The following is a 14,835-nucleotide window of genomic DNA, read 5'->3' on the forward strand; positions in this document are numbered from 1 at the left end:
CTAAGAAGGAGGGATTCTGAGCTGAACCTTGGGTGGGGAATGAAGACTTCGTCAGGTGGGTGTCAGAAAGAAGAGGGAAGGGAGGTGCTAGAGGCAGGTGGAGCACAGAGTGTGATCACATCTCCCCGAGGAAAACAGCCCTCTACCAGCCTAGAGGCAGGCAGGCGGAGAGGGGGCGGGGCGGGGAGGGAGGCCAGGGGTGTGTCTGCCCTGATGCTTTAAAGACACCTTTTCCGTGTGTGCACTGAGGCAAGCAAAGGGGATTGCTGCAGGTTAGCTCCCTGGCACAGTGCCTTTGCTCTGCCCCGAAACCTCTTCCCTTCCCACGGCCGCAGGGCGCTCCTTCCATTACCCGCCGCGCCCATAGCTGTTGCCGTGTTATTTGGAGCAGGGAAGACCAGTCTGGTTGACTCTACGTTGGGGTGGTCCCAGCCAGGAAAGGGGGTCAGAACCAAAGTGATGGGAGGGCAAGTGAGGAAGAGAATCATGTCCTGAAGAGGCCACCGGTGGGACACGGCGGGGACTGGGCATCAGCCCAGGCAGAGGGTGCCGTGTGTCCTGGGTCGCCTGGTCCCGGGTGGGACCATAGAAGGTAACCTTGGATCTGTGTTCCTATACATGGACCCCCCAACTTGATAGCCACATGGGTTCTGTGGTACTCCGGGCTTGGCAAATACTCCGTTTCTAAAGTTTAGGCAAAACAGAGAAGTCAGTGGGGTGGGAAGAGCCTGAAGGGAAAGATGCCGAGAAGAGATAAATGAATAATGGAGCAGGAGAAAACTCCCAGTGTCTGATGTGGTGTTCCTGCAGAACCTCCTAGACCTGGCCAACCTCCTGAACCCTTCCTCCCTCGCCTTCCTTACAAACACAAGCACCTGGCCCCTACCCACTCATGCTTTCACTCAGACACACGCCCAGTTACTTCTCCTTTCTAATTCAGCTTTTCTGGGAGAAAAGATTGCACATATTCCCAGGAGCAGCCACGGGTGTAGAAGCCAACGTGGGAGTTCTGATCGGTTTCTTTTTACTTCTAGAGATCGGTGGGGTGCTCCTCCTAACTCTCTTGCTGGCTCCCTCCCCATTATTTTCAACCGTGTTCTCTCCCATGAGCTGATGTGTTCTCCTAACTTTTTTTTTTTTTTTTTTTATTTGACAGAGACACAGCGAGAGAGGGAACACAAGCAGGGGGAGTGGGAGAGGGAGAAGCAGGCTCCCTGCAGAGCAGGTAGCCCGATGCGGGACTCAATCCCAGGACCCTGGGATCATGACCTGAGCTGAAGGCAGTCGCTTAACCACCCAGGTTAAGCGACTGCAGTCGCTGAGCCACCCAGGCGCCCCCTCCTAACTTAACTAAACGAAGAATTACTGTGCCTAGAATCAGTAGCATTAACAAGCCACCAGATTTGAATTTCTCCCTAAAGGTGGGTCTGAAGAAGACCCTCTGTTCGGTCTGTAGCCCCCAAGGAAAACTGATGGGAACAGCTCTAGATTTTCTTCCAGGGAAAATGTGTCATTAAAAAAACAGTTATTCATGAGTCCTGACGACCCAAGTTTCTTCCAGATTAGGTATCTTAAACCTGAGAACACACTCTTCTCTCCTGATGTTCACATCAGATACCCTGGGCCCCACCCCAGTACCTTGCCGTGCACGCACGCGCACACACACTCAGACACACACACGCGTGTGCATGCAAACACATGTTCTCAGATTTCATTTGCAAAATCATCTGCCTAGCCTATGGAATACACTTCACGGAAAGCATGATCCTATCACTTTTTCCCCCCAACATCATGGATGTGGTGAATTATGTTGGAACCCACATTTCCCACTTTTCATTGATTTTCATTGATTGCCTCTGTGTACCCCAGATGGATATATGCCCTAGCTGCTCCGTAAATGTGTATGTGTCGGTGGGTAGTGCGGAAGATTGGCTGCACTCCTTTCTGTCGTCCCTGTTTTGATTCCTTATACCCTGCCTGCCGGCTGACTAAATTTGAGATTGATAACCAACTCTTTCAAGGAACACTGAGTTAGAGCAGTGTGAGAAGTCCGGACTCCCTCGGGACATCCCACAGGCTGTGGCCTGTGCTGGTGATTAGAACAGAATTTACTTATCCTTCACCATAGGCAGCACTGCCTGCTTAATAAAGGACATTGTCAAAGGCTTTTCCTGTTTCTGAAGTTTGTCTTGGCCCAGCGCCAGGAGCTGAAGCTCAGAAAGGACCGTCCAGTGACCTAGAATGACCCATCTTATCCCAGACGAGGCAGAGGCTTGGACAAATTCTGAACCCTAAGGAGCCAGTAAATAAAAAGAATAGCATTATTCATGATAGCCAAAATATGGAAACAACCTAAGTGTTCATGGAGGGATGAACAGATAAAGAAATGGTGATGTGTATATGTACAATGGAGTATTATTCAGCCGTAAGAAAGAAGGCGGTCCTGACATTGGCAGCAATGTGGATGAACATGGAGGACATTATGCTAAGTGAAATAGGCCAGATGCGGGGGGGGGGGGGTGAAAAAAGAACTGCATGATCTCATGAATATGTGGACTCTCAAAAGTCAAATATGTAGAAGCAGAAAGTAGAAAGGTGGTTACCTGGGCCAGGGAAGAGAGGAAATGGGGGGATGTTGGTCAGAGGTACAAAGTTGCAGTTACATAGAACAGTAAGCCTATGGATCTAAGGTACAGTGTGAGGGCGATGCTGTACTGAATAGTGGGAATGAACTAGGAGAGTAGATCTCAGGGGCTCTCATGACAGATATGTGAAGATATGATCTCTGTTCATTAGCTTGACAGTAATAATCATTTCACTATATGTATATCAAATCCTGTTGCACACCTGAAATTTGTATAATTTCTTCAACTTAAATTCAAGCTACCATTGAGTGCAGCACTGGTTTCAGGAGCAGAATCCAGTGATTCATCACGCACGTGCAACACCCAGGGCTCATCCCAAGTGCCCTCCTTAAGGCCCATCACCCATTTAGCCCACCCCCCACCCACCTCCCCTCCAGCAACCCTCAGCTTGTTCTCTATTTTAAGAGTCCCTTATGGTTTGCCTCCCTCTCTGATTTCATCTTATTTTTCCTTCCCTTCCCCATGTTCATCTATTTTGTTTCTTAAATTCCACATGTGAGTGAAATCATATATTTGTCTTTCCCTGACTTACTTCACTTAGCATAATACACTCTCATTCCATCCACATTGTTGCAAATGGCAAGATTTCATTTTTTTTGATCACCGGGTAATACTCCATTGTCTAAGGAGACAAGGGAAACAAAAGCAAAAATGAACTATTGGGACCTCATCAAAATAAAAAGCTTCTGCACAGTGAAGGAAATAACGAAAGTAAAAGGCAACCGAGGGAATGGGAGAAGATATTTGCAAATGACATGTCAGACAAAGGGTTAGTTTCCGAAATATATAAAGAAATATAAACAAATAATCCAATTAAGAAATGGGCAGAAGACATGAATAGACACTTTTCCAAAGCAGACATCCAGATGGCCAACAGACACATGAAAAATGCTCAACATCACTCATCATCAGGGAAATACAAATCAAAACCACAATGAGATACTACCTCATACCTGTCAGAATAGCTAAAATTAACAACTCAGCAAACATAGGTGTTGGCAAGGTTGTGGGGAAAGGGGAACCCTCGTGCACTGTTGGTGGGGATGCAAGCTGGTGCAGCTACTCTGGAAAACAGTATGGAGGTTCCTCAAAAAGTTGAAAATAGAGCTACCCTATGACCCAGCAATTACACTACTAGGTATTTATCCAAAGGACACAAAAATGCTGATATGAGGGGCTCATGCACCCCCAATGTTTACAGCAGCAGTGTCCACAACAGCCAAGTTGTGGAAAGAGCCCAAAAGTCCGTTGATGAATGGTTAAAGAAAATATATACGATTTTTATTAAACAATTAAAAAGATGGCCTTTGCTAGCTAGTTTCCCTAAGTGTGTGTGTATGCGCGCGCGCGCACGCGCGTGTGGGCGCTCATCTGTCCCGTTTATGCAAGGGCTTTTAAATCCCATGGGGATCTCAGTGAAAGCTGTCAACCAGTCACTGGAGTCCCGCATCATCAACATGGTTGAACCTCGTGATTTTTGCCATCCCAGGGCTTCAGTGACAAGGAGGACATTTGGACACAGCGGCATTGCAGTGCATACGTGGTATGCGTGTCCGGCTTTGATCAAGTCCATTTGGGCTATGGCCATTAGCCAACACCAGTTCTATCTGGACAGAAAGCAGAGTAAGGTAAGTCCTTCTCTGGGGCTGGGAGGGACTCCACAATGACCGGCCCTTTGACCACACCGCAGGCTTACCTAAGGGCACACGAGGGCCCGTGTCTCCTAGTTGAGGGATTGGGAATTGGGTGGGTGGGGGCGGCCCCGTGTCCCTTGCCCCGAGATGTGCACAGGTATGAAAGAATTATGGGAGGGAGGAAGGAGACGGGCTCTTCCAAAGGGCATGTTCCACGCAGCTTGGTTAAGGGGCTCGGGCCCAACCACGGTTGCAGCCTCTCAAACCGTTTACTGTAGCCAGGTAGGGCCCTTTTGAGGAATTCAGAGCATGCTTCTGAACCTCAGGAACCGCTCCCTGGAACAAGCCGTCAAGCCCTGTATGGTGTTTAAACAGTGGCATATTGTTTGCTTTTTGAGAGAGGAAAAAAAAAAAAAACAACCGTTTGCAATTAATAGACACCATCTAACTGTTTAGAATAATTGCTGTGAAAGCGCTTCAGGCCTTTCCAACTGCCACCTCCATTTTTTTTTTAAAAGTCAGAACTGGAAACATTAAAAAAAAAAAAAGAAGTAGCAGTACCCAACACTGTTTCCCTAAGGTAGGCCTGGAGCCTCGGGCCTTGGTAAACAATCATCCTCCAAGGGAGATTTGACCCAGCCCCAATGCAGACACGCAGGTGCATTTTCTGGCGGGTGGGAGAATGACGTCTCCTTGGTTCACACACAGCTTATGTCAACACTCGGCCCCCTCTTCCTCCAGCCCGTCTTCTGTGCTGCCTTGCATCCCCCCCACGAGCCATCAGGATGGGTCTTGCACCTTTCCCAGGATCCTGCTGGCTTGGGGAGGAGGGGCTGCAGAGCTATAGAAGGAGCTGGGCGTTGGACCCTGGGAGGTTTTGTCCCATCATGTGGGTTCTCGGGAGGCGAGGAGGTGGCCGGACCCCAGGCTTACTGGACCCAAGATTCATCAGATCGGTGCCCTCTTGGATCCTTACAGCTTCTTCTTCTGCCTTATTTTCCGTCTGGATGGGGTTGCTCTTTCCCTGGCTTGGGAAGGGGAGTGGAAGGAGTGACCTGGGATCTAGCGGGAGGAAGGAGAAAGATATTGCGAAAATAGGAAAAAAGGAAACAATCTCTCAACTCATAATTCAGTTTCAAATCCGAGCCCTTCCTGGGTAGCTGTCACTTTCTTCTCTGTAACACGTTTTTCTCCTCTGCTAAGTCTTCTTCCTGACCCCTTTTTTGGTCATTTTCTGGGGTGAATGGGCACAGAGTGGAGGGGTATTTTTTGTTGTTGTTAGGCATAGTGGGAGCATTCCACAGCTTTCCTGGTGATGATGGACATTGGCACAGGGATTTGAAGCCCGATTAGATCAAAAGAAACAGGGCCAAAGCATTTTGACTCATGCTTTAGATTGAGACAGTAGGTGGGTGTCAGCATTTTGCCCTCGGGTCTCGGGAGTTGGAGGTCCAAACCTTAAAACATCGATTCCATCCTCTGCATTGTTTGGGAATGGGTGGTAAGGGGTGGTAAGGGGTAGAGACCTTGGCAGCCCTCCTGAACCCCACTGCCAATTCCTCTTGTGGGCAGACCCCACACACACTGACAGCACAATTTTGAAAGGAGAAGAGACAAAGTGTATCTCATCCTTAGGTTAGTACATTAGCGGTTTGAGATCTACCCCTCCCATCCCCAACCCCCATGCTCGTTCTTTGCATTGAGGGTCTCTTGGGCAACGCAAGAGGCCATTCAGTAGGGCCTTCTTCCCCATTCTCAAAGATGGTCTTACTCTGCAGTTGGAGAAGCCTTATTGGCCAGGCTTACAGGTCAGCCCTCTGATGCAACAAGTCAACTTCAAAAAGTAATTATCAAAGATCATTTATTAACAGGAAGTGTCTTTTAAAAGGCCAAAGCAGGTGCCCACAGCAATAGGGAAATTTCAGCCATCCTTCTCAGTGAACCCTGGGGGACGGAAGGAAACACACATCCACCCAGGAGCAGGAGAACTTTCCCCCAGTAAGCTCTGAATGCTCACGGATGCTCCAGAGCCCTTCCATTTCTCATAGGAACCCATTCCTCAACCCACAGTGGCAGGTGAGCAACCAACTCGCCCACGTGGAAGTCCAGGGACTCCATTTCCAGTTCTGTGACCCTGGGCAAGTCTTCCGTTGCTCCTGCTTTGCTTCCCTGATTAGAGAACAAGAAAGAAAATACGGAAATTATTGATTGGCCCGATGACACAGTGTGTGTGAAATTGCTTTAGGAGATATGTGCTATCTTTTATCATCATCATTAATCCAACATACTGTTCCCCGGCCAACACTTGTGTAAAGGTTAAGTTCTCTCAGTTTCCCAGATGAAGTCAAAGATGATAAAATTCCCCTTAGGAATTACGTTACGACACCTTTCGCTTCTGGAATGTCATCCTCTGTACAAGGGTGATGTGATCCGTCTCTGATGGGCAGAATGACCTCTGGTGAGTGACGGCTGAGAGACCTGGGACGGGCTGCAAAATATTTCTAAGTAGCCGGTGTTGGCCAGCATGGGGGCCATCGCCCCACACCCTGCTGCACCAGGCCATGCCATCCATTCCTTTCTCTGAAGGGCTTCGGCAAAGCCCAGGCCTCCCAAGTGATGCTTATCAGCCCCAGAGACAAGTGCAGTCTAGTGGGCTGAGTCAGCAGGAGTGGGTGGCCGAGCAGTCTCAGGCTCTTCCCTGGCACTCAGGCATTTTCCTCTTTCAGGATCCTTGTGCCAATCCTGTAAGAACAGCGTTTCTCTCTCTCTCTCTCTCTCTCTCTCTCTCTCACACACACACACACACACACACACACACATACACACACCAACACCTTCCATCACCAAAGACAACAGAAAGAGCCCCTGTTGGTTGGTTTCCTGTGGCTCATGCAGAATGAGAGGCTGTCCAGGCACCAGTTACAACTGGTAACTTATATTTGCTGACCCCAAGGATCCCAGCAACCTCTGGAGCCCAGAACCCAGAGCTAAGGAATGTCTTGTTGACTTGGGAGGAAAATAGTTGAAAGCTCAAATTGTTGAGAGTAAACATTAGACACCTCTCCTCTGAACTCAGAGTGGGGACTTCTCAAGTTGGCCTCCAGTCCAGACATCTTTCCTTCTTCTTAATTGTTTTTTTGTTTTTTTTTTTCTGATCTGTCTTCTGTTCTTCATTCCATCTAGATCAGAAGCAGAGTGACAGCATGGTAGGGGACAATGCAACCTTGCTTGTGAGATAACAGTAATAAAACTCAGTAGGGCAAGACCCTCAAAGCACAATGTTCAGAATGTTGGAGGCTCTTTTGTGTTGTCCCAAAGACTCGACTCTTCGAGAAAAGAATCTCCCCCCGTCTGTACTCATTCGTCTTAGCATCGCTCTCTGCACTGGGTCTTTTTGGTCATTGTCCTATTTCCATTTGGAGAGAAGCTAGTAATTTCCTCAAACTTCGACGAATCTAGTCTCCCTTGGGAAGGATAGCTGTTGGTCCCTTTTTCCATATTTTGGTTTTTGCCTCTCAGACCGATGTGTGGCAGGAATGGAGGTGGGGGAGGGACAGACAGGTCTTCCGTGTGATTAATGAGATTCCCCCAAGTACCAGGTTGAGCCATCAGTCTCACCTCATTTAGCAAATTACTTCCAGGCCCTGATTTGGATCCTGTTCCTATTTCAATTCCAGTGGCCTCAACATTATATTATCTAATTTAGTCTTTATCACAACTCTGCTATTTGGGTTTTAAGAGCTCCATTTTACAAGCAGGGATCTGAGTATCAGACAGGTTGAAGGTCATGGCCAGACAGTGGTAAACTGGCCAGAGCCAAGATTCCAGTCCAGATCTTTCTGACTTCAAAGCATGGGTGCCTCCCCACCACGCTGAGTTGTTCTGTGTCTCCATGAGTCATTAAGTAGCTGCAAGCGACAGCTCTTTTTATTCGAGCATGGGTGTTGGTAAAGAGGAGTGCTGCAGAAAGTAATGGGTGTGCTCCCTCTGCTTGCTCAGAGGGTAAAGCTCAACCAGATGGGCCCTGTGGACATGCGCTGTCCATGCGAAACAAAAGGCACTTCTTGCTTCTGCCCCCCAGCCCCCCACCCCCAGAGTGCTGCGGGGGGCCCTGGTGGCCAGGGTTATATCCTGAGCAAGGAGGCCCTGTCCTGAGGAAGGTGACCTGGATCTGAGTGCAGGGACATTCAGAGTTGAGGTCAGAAAGGAGACATCAGTCAAGGAAGGACCAATGAGATGATTGTTCATACCCAGAGAACAAAACAAGCAAAAACACTCCATGTTTCCTCAATCCTAGACTCTCTTATAATAAGAGGAAAGTGCTCAGCTGTTGGAAGACATGGTCCTTCATCAGTGTCTGCATCAGTGTGGAGGCCAGAGGAAGGGCAAGGCCATGGGGGTTCAGAGAGCCTCTGCTGGACAGCGCAGGGCACCTGGGCAGAGACTGTCAGTAAGGAAGAGAATGGGCAGCGTCTACCCACCCGCCGTGGCCCCCGTATCCGCCCTCTGCCGGCTTCTCCTGTGTGGGGGACAGACTTGGGTGTGTGGGGGCGGACACACATGAAGGGACTGAAAATCTCGGTTTAGGACATCACCTAGTTCCATCGTTGTATGGCCTATAGCCAATGGCCACGGAAAGAAACCTCAGCAAGTGTGTGGGTTCTACTAGCATTTACAGTGGTTTTCATTAAGTTCGTGCTGTGGGTAAAGCCTATTGCCTTAAGCACGATCACAAAAATTGATTCCCTGAAGAAGGAAAAAAAAAGCAAACATCAAACATGTGTAGGCAATGCAAACCCATTTTCATCTACTGAGGGCAGTAACTAAAAAAGGTAGCTTTGTGAAAAACAAACACTTTTAGGAATAGGATTGTGATAACAGAGGACTTCTCTAATTAATCCAGCCCGGTGTTACTGTTAGCCAGGGCAGGCCAGTTAATATGCAGGATAAACGGAGTGGAGCGTTAACTATAATCTGAAGACTTTGGAGCACACAGGTATCAAAATAGAAGCAGAGCACGGTGTCGGGCGCTTATTGGTGGGGCCTGAGCATCCAGATGAGCAGTTGTTCAGTGGCTTCTACACATGTAGACATGCTCCTTGTATGTCTAGAGCACCATCACGTGCCAAGCCTCTAAACATTCCGTGGCCACGGGGCTAACACTGGAAGGCATTTAAATCCCCTCAGAATCTATTGGGACTTCATAAATCTGTTTCATATACTTCTGTCGTTCACAAAGCTGAAAATTATTTTTTTCCTCCTCCTTTAAACACAAAATATAATCACTGCTATTTATTGAGAGCTGTGTACGAGGGAACGGCATAGGGGAGCCCTTCACATGCCTTACTTCCTTTGACCCTAACAGAACCGTCAGTGGTAGGTAGTGTTTTTCCCCATTTTATAGCTGGGAATAATGAGGCTCCGTGAGATCAAGGGACTTTCCCCAAACCAGGACTCCGACCAGGTCCGTCTGATGCCAGAGTCCCTGCTCTGGGCACGGCACGGTAGAGCCCATAGAGTAGCTTGGAAAATGCATCACTCATGTCCGCTCTAGAGCCATACCTCCTGCAGGGAGCTTCCGTGATTAGGGACGGAGCCAGAGAACATAAACCTAAAAGTGCTGCAAGCCAGGACAGTAGTCCATTTGCTAAATCTCAGGACCCCAAGCCCGTGGGTGATAAGCGTTCTCTCTCCGAACACCTCTTTGTAACCCAGCTGTCTTTTCCATTCTAGTCTAAAATCCATGCCGCACGAAGCCTGAGTGAGATCGCCATTGACCTGACCGAGACGGGCACGCTGAAGACCTCCAAGTTGGCCAACATGGGGAGCAAGGGGAAGATCATCAGTGGCAGCAGCGGGAGCCTCCTGTCGTCAGGTAAGCGGGCTTTTCTTGGAGAGCCGCCATTCAGGGAGCTGGGGAAGAGGCTGTGGCTGAGGGTGGCTTCCACCCCACAGTGGCTCCGGGGAAGGTCCAGGAGTGGCAGCCGCTGAGGACGCAGCTTGGCAGGCTCACAAGGAGCTGGCTCCGGTTGTGAGACCAAGGTTTTGAGCCAAATAGGAATCTGAGAAAACCGCCAAAAGTGCCAAAGGGTGGGGGGGGGGGGTGGAATAAGAAGCAGCAGAACCATGCCGTGTGGGAAGGACTGTTGGCTCCATACCTCTCCTCAGGCACCCTCCAGAGCCTTCTGAATGCTGAAGGCCAACTGTCAGGAATGTCAAGTCCAAGGACGAGGTGGGGTTGGTTCACTTGTGTGTCCTTAAATGAGAATTAAACTAAGGAGGGGCTGAAGGCAGGCTCATGGTGCTGAGCAACACTGCATCCTATTCGCAGGGGAACTCTTCAGGACTTTAGAAGGTACAGAGAAACTCTTGGCCTTCGACAAGGAGAGTCTTGGTCACGGAATGCGGTGTAGCAGTTAAGCGCCTTTTGCAACTGAGTCCAAGGCTCTGATTCCAAGCTTGTTTCTAAGAGCCCTGGGCAAGTCATTTATTTAGTCATTGGATGCGGGAGGGGCGGACAAGCTCTGAGGATTCAGAGGAGGCTGAGGTCCAGAATAGGGAGGCCATTTGCTGCAGTGACAGGAAGAGGGGGAGGTTTGAGGAGCACAGGAAGAGGGAGGGAGGCGATCATTGTTTGGAAATGTTAGAAAGTATAACTAATGCAGGTCACTCCCCAGGCCACACCATCAAAGGCTGATTGTTCCTGGGGACAGTGTACCCTTGCCTCCGAGCCATGCAAAAGTCTTCGTTTGCCCTCCCCCATCTTCCAGAGTGCTTGCTCTTTCTTCTTCTTCTTCTTCTTCCTCTTCTTTTTTTTTTTATTTTTAAGATTCCTTCCTGCCCTAGCATTCTAGGAGCTGTCTCTGAATATTACGTCCTTAGCGGCACCTTTGTTCTACCCCTGTTGGAGCATCCCTCCGTCTGTGATGGCCCCGCCCCATGCGGTCCACGGAGGCCCCGCCCCATGCGGTCCACCGAGGCCCCCCACCTTCACACCCAGCCTTGCCTTCTCTGCTGCCCTTTCTTCCACCCTCTGCTGACGGGGGAGCCAGCACGCCTTCATTCACGGAGGCATCCTGCCTGCCCGGATTTTGCCTCCTGCCTCCATCGGCTTGGTCTAGATTCTTCCACCCCTCACTGCCCTTCCTCTTTGTTGCACCTTCCCTATTATGTTTCTCTCCTAGTTTTTCATTGTTTTTCTTTTCCCCGGTGCTTCCGTGGTTGTAAAAGGATGGAAGTGAAAATATCACCAAAGACAAACAAGTAAGCAAGCATGAGCAGTGGAAAGTGATGTCTTCATAGCAATAAAATCCCGTCGGTCCCCGGGGTCTTTCCTGGAACCACGTCTAGTGACTGCACACAGCAGCAGTGGGAGAGAGGGAGAAGGGGAAGAGGCCTCAGAGGGGAGAGGCTGAAGCGTCTAGGTAGCTCCTAGGCTAGCTGAGTGCGGTCAGAGCCAGGAGAAAACATAGACCCGAAGGACGAGGGGGAGGTTGTGCCCCTCCAGGACCAGGAGGCCCGTTTACTGGGGGGCTAATGGAGCTTCAGCTCAGGGGCCCACACCGGGCAGGCCGTTCAGAGGCCCTGGGAGGGCCCGTGTGTTTCTGTGAACATGACACATTTTGCATTCTTTTCTTTTTTACCTTGAAGTGCAGTTGACACACGTTACATGAGTTTTAGGCGTACAACACAGTGATTCATCATCTGTGGTATGCTCTGATCCCTGCAAGTGTAGGTCCCGTGTGTCACGCTATAACACTAATACCATATCATCAGCTATATTCCCTGTGCTGTCTCTTGCATCCCTGGGACTTACTCATTCCATCATTGGGAGCCTGGACCTCCCACTCCCCTCCACCCAATTCGCCCCTCTCTCCAGCCCCCTCCCCTCTGGCGACCACCAGCTCTCTGTATTTTTGGATCTGTTTCTGTTTGTTTATTCATTTTGATTTTTAGCTTCCACATATAAGCGAAATCATACAGTATTTGTTTTTCGGACTTCTTTCATTTAGCATAGGACCCCCTAAGTCCATCCATGTTGTCACAAATGGCAAGAGCTCATTCTTTTTTGTGGCCGAGTAATACTCCATTGTGTATATATACACCATCTTTATCCATTCACCCATCAGTGGACACTTAATTTGCTTCCATATCTTGGCTATTGTAATAATTGCATTCTTTTCCTTAAATGAAGCCACCAATATAAGCTTCATGCCCCACAAAACTTGGATCTCCCTCTGCCAGGTCACCATAGAGTTTACCATAAACCCCTCCCTGCCTCAGATTCTTCAGAATGTTTTCATTAGCACAGCGAACCAAATGATCATTATTTCTGAGACCTTGAGGTTTACAGTGAAAGTTGTAGAGAACGTTGCTGTCTTGTATTGAAGAGGATGTCCTACAAAGCCCCAGACCCCTGCCTCAAACTACAGCCACTCTCAACCCCCTACTGAGTGGCAGAGGGCAGAGCCAGCACCAACCCCTGTGTTTGTAGTCTAGACACTTCTAACCCTTGTTAAAGCCCAGGGTCTGAGATTCGAGTCTGGATTTACCTGGCAACAGTTCTCCTCCTCCAGCCACACATGAGCCCAGCTCATCCTTCAGGCTCAGCGAGGTGTGCATCCCTGCTGTGGTTTCATATCCATTTGGGAATCTGGGTACTTTCCCAAAGGAGTTCTGGGTTCTGTCCCAAAGGAGAATGGATTCTTGCAGCCCAGGGCTTCTCAAACTTCTAGGCGCATCAGAATCACTTGGAGGGCAGTTCAAACACAGAGTTGAGCTCCAGCTCCAGGGTGTCTAACTCTCCGGGTCTGGGGATGAGCCTGAGAATTAGCATTTGTAACAAGTTCCTAAGAGATGCTGATGCAGCTGGTCTGGGGACCACACCTTGAGCCACTCTTCCCGCTGAGGAAGAGATAAAAGCCTGAGGTGACAGGGTTGCTCAGTGTCTTCCAGACCTGTGTCTTGGGTTGTCTCCTCTGGCCACTCCTATCTGTCAGCTTCTGGGGCCGCCATGCCAGTAACCTAACAGAGCCACGGACCCGGTTGTGCATGGGAACCCCAAACCTCCTGACCTAGAACGGACATCACTCAGTCATCAGCAAGTGAGATCTAGGCATCTTCAAGATTAGAAAGCAGTGCATCTGCGTGACTGCCGCAAGCCTGATAGAACAGAATAATAGAATAACATCAAATAAGGCATCTTTATACCAAGATATTAAAGTGATTTTCAAATGGGTGATAACTTCGCTTCAGGGGCCCCAGGCTGAGCTGTCTGGGAGTTGCTGGAGGCAGCTAAAGACCTTTCCTTCCCCACTTTCAGAGGGGCAACATCCATGGCCCCTGACCCCCTGGGTTCTTTCCTTGTCCACGCTCTGCTGCACCACTGTGCGAGAGGAAAGCCCCAGGAGATGAGAAGCCCAGAAAGTATGAGCCATGCCCCATGACCAAACCAGGCAGCGCCTCAAACCCTGCCCAGTCCTGCCAGCCAGAGCGTGAGGCTAAGGCTGAGGGTCCGTGGGGAGGCCTCCCTCCAGTGACTTAGGAAGACCGTGCGGGGAGAGATCCCAAACAGGAAAGAATAGAGGCCATCAGTTAACAAAGGGAATTTCAAGTGTCCACAGATCTGGTCGTCACTCCCCCTGAAGCTGCTGATCGCTGGCTGTCTGTCTTCTGCCCTCACCTGGGGCACGCCCTCTGCAGCCCCACCTGGAAGGGAGGGTTTCCTGTCCCCCACAGTGAGGACATCTAGCTGGCTTGAATGGCTCCACAGCTGGCTGGTGTCCCACTCCGTTCTTTTTTGTCCTTTGGTGTCCTCTTGCCTGTTTCTTGAGCATTCCTTAGTGATGCACTCCCACAGATGGATGAGGCATTACTCTTCCAGGAAAGCCCTGATTTTAAACACTCTTTTTATTACACTTGCCAGACCCCATGTTCTGCTTTTCATTTAGAAAATACGATGCATCTAATTCAGTATCCTATTTGGTCACATGGTCTCTCTCCTTCACCTACTGCCTTACGTTAAGAAAGAAAGAAAAAAAGAGAGAGCAAGAGAGAAGGAAAGACAAAAAAGGTGTCTAATAAATATTCCTTAAAAATATTTTGAGAAGTGAATTCTCATTTTAAAATCCCTTTTTCAGGGGTGCCTGTGTGGCTCAGTCAGTTGAGCATCTGACTCTTGGACTCAGCTCAGGTCCTGATCTCAGGGTCATGAGTTCGAGCCCTTTGTTGGGCTCAGCTTTGGGCATGAAGCCTACTTAAAAGAAGAAAAAAGAAAATTCTTTTTTCTGCTTATAGGCCAGTGCCTGACATCCAGTAGATACTCCAAACATGATTTAAAAAATCACATCTAACATCACATTTAAAAAATTTAAAAAATCACATTTAACATCACATTTCCATGACTTATTTGTAACTGGAAAATAGTACCTTTTGAACCCCTTCACCTATCTCCCCCAACCCCTGTCTCTGGCAGCCACCAGTCTGTTCTGTGTATCTATGAGCTTCAGTTTTTTGGGTTTGTGTTTTTTAAGTTCCACATGTAAGTGAGATTATAC

General features: G+C 49.0%; 1 protein-coding gene across 2 annotated transcripts in view; it reads left to right on the forward strand.

The window, feature by feature from the left end:
* Positions 1 to 14,835, forward strand: part of FRMD4A (FERM domain containing 4A) — a 293,292-nt gene that overhangs the window by 246,626 nt on the left and 31,831 nt on the right. For both annotated transcript variants that reach the window (XM_044915543.1, XM_044915542.1), the window contains exons 13-14: positions 4,135 to 4,273; positions 10,013 to 10,154. In XM_044915543.1, the coding sequence (XP_044771478.1) occupies positions 4,135 to 4,273; positions 10,013 to 10,154 (281 nt within the window). The remainder of the gene's footprint in view (positions 1 to 4,134; positions 4,274 to 10,012; positions 10,155 to 14,835) is intronic.

The sequence above is a fragment of the Neomonachus schauinslandi genome, chromosome 5 (genome assembly GCF_002201575.2).
Source record: "Neomonachus schauinslandi chromosome 5, ASM220157v2, whole genome shotgun sequence".
Lineage (NCBI taxonomy): Eukaryota > Metazoa > Chordata > Mammalia > Carnivora > Phocidae > Neomonachus > Neomonachus schauinslandi.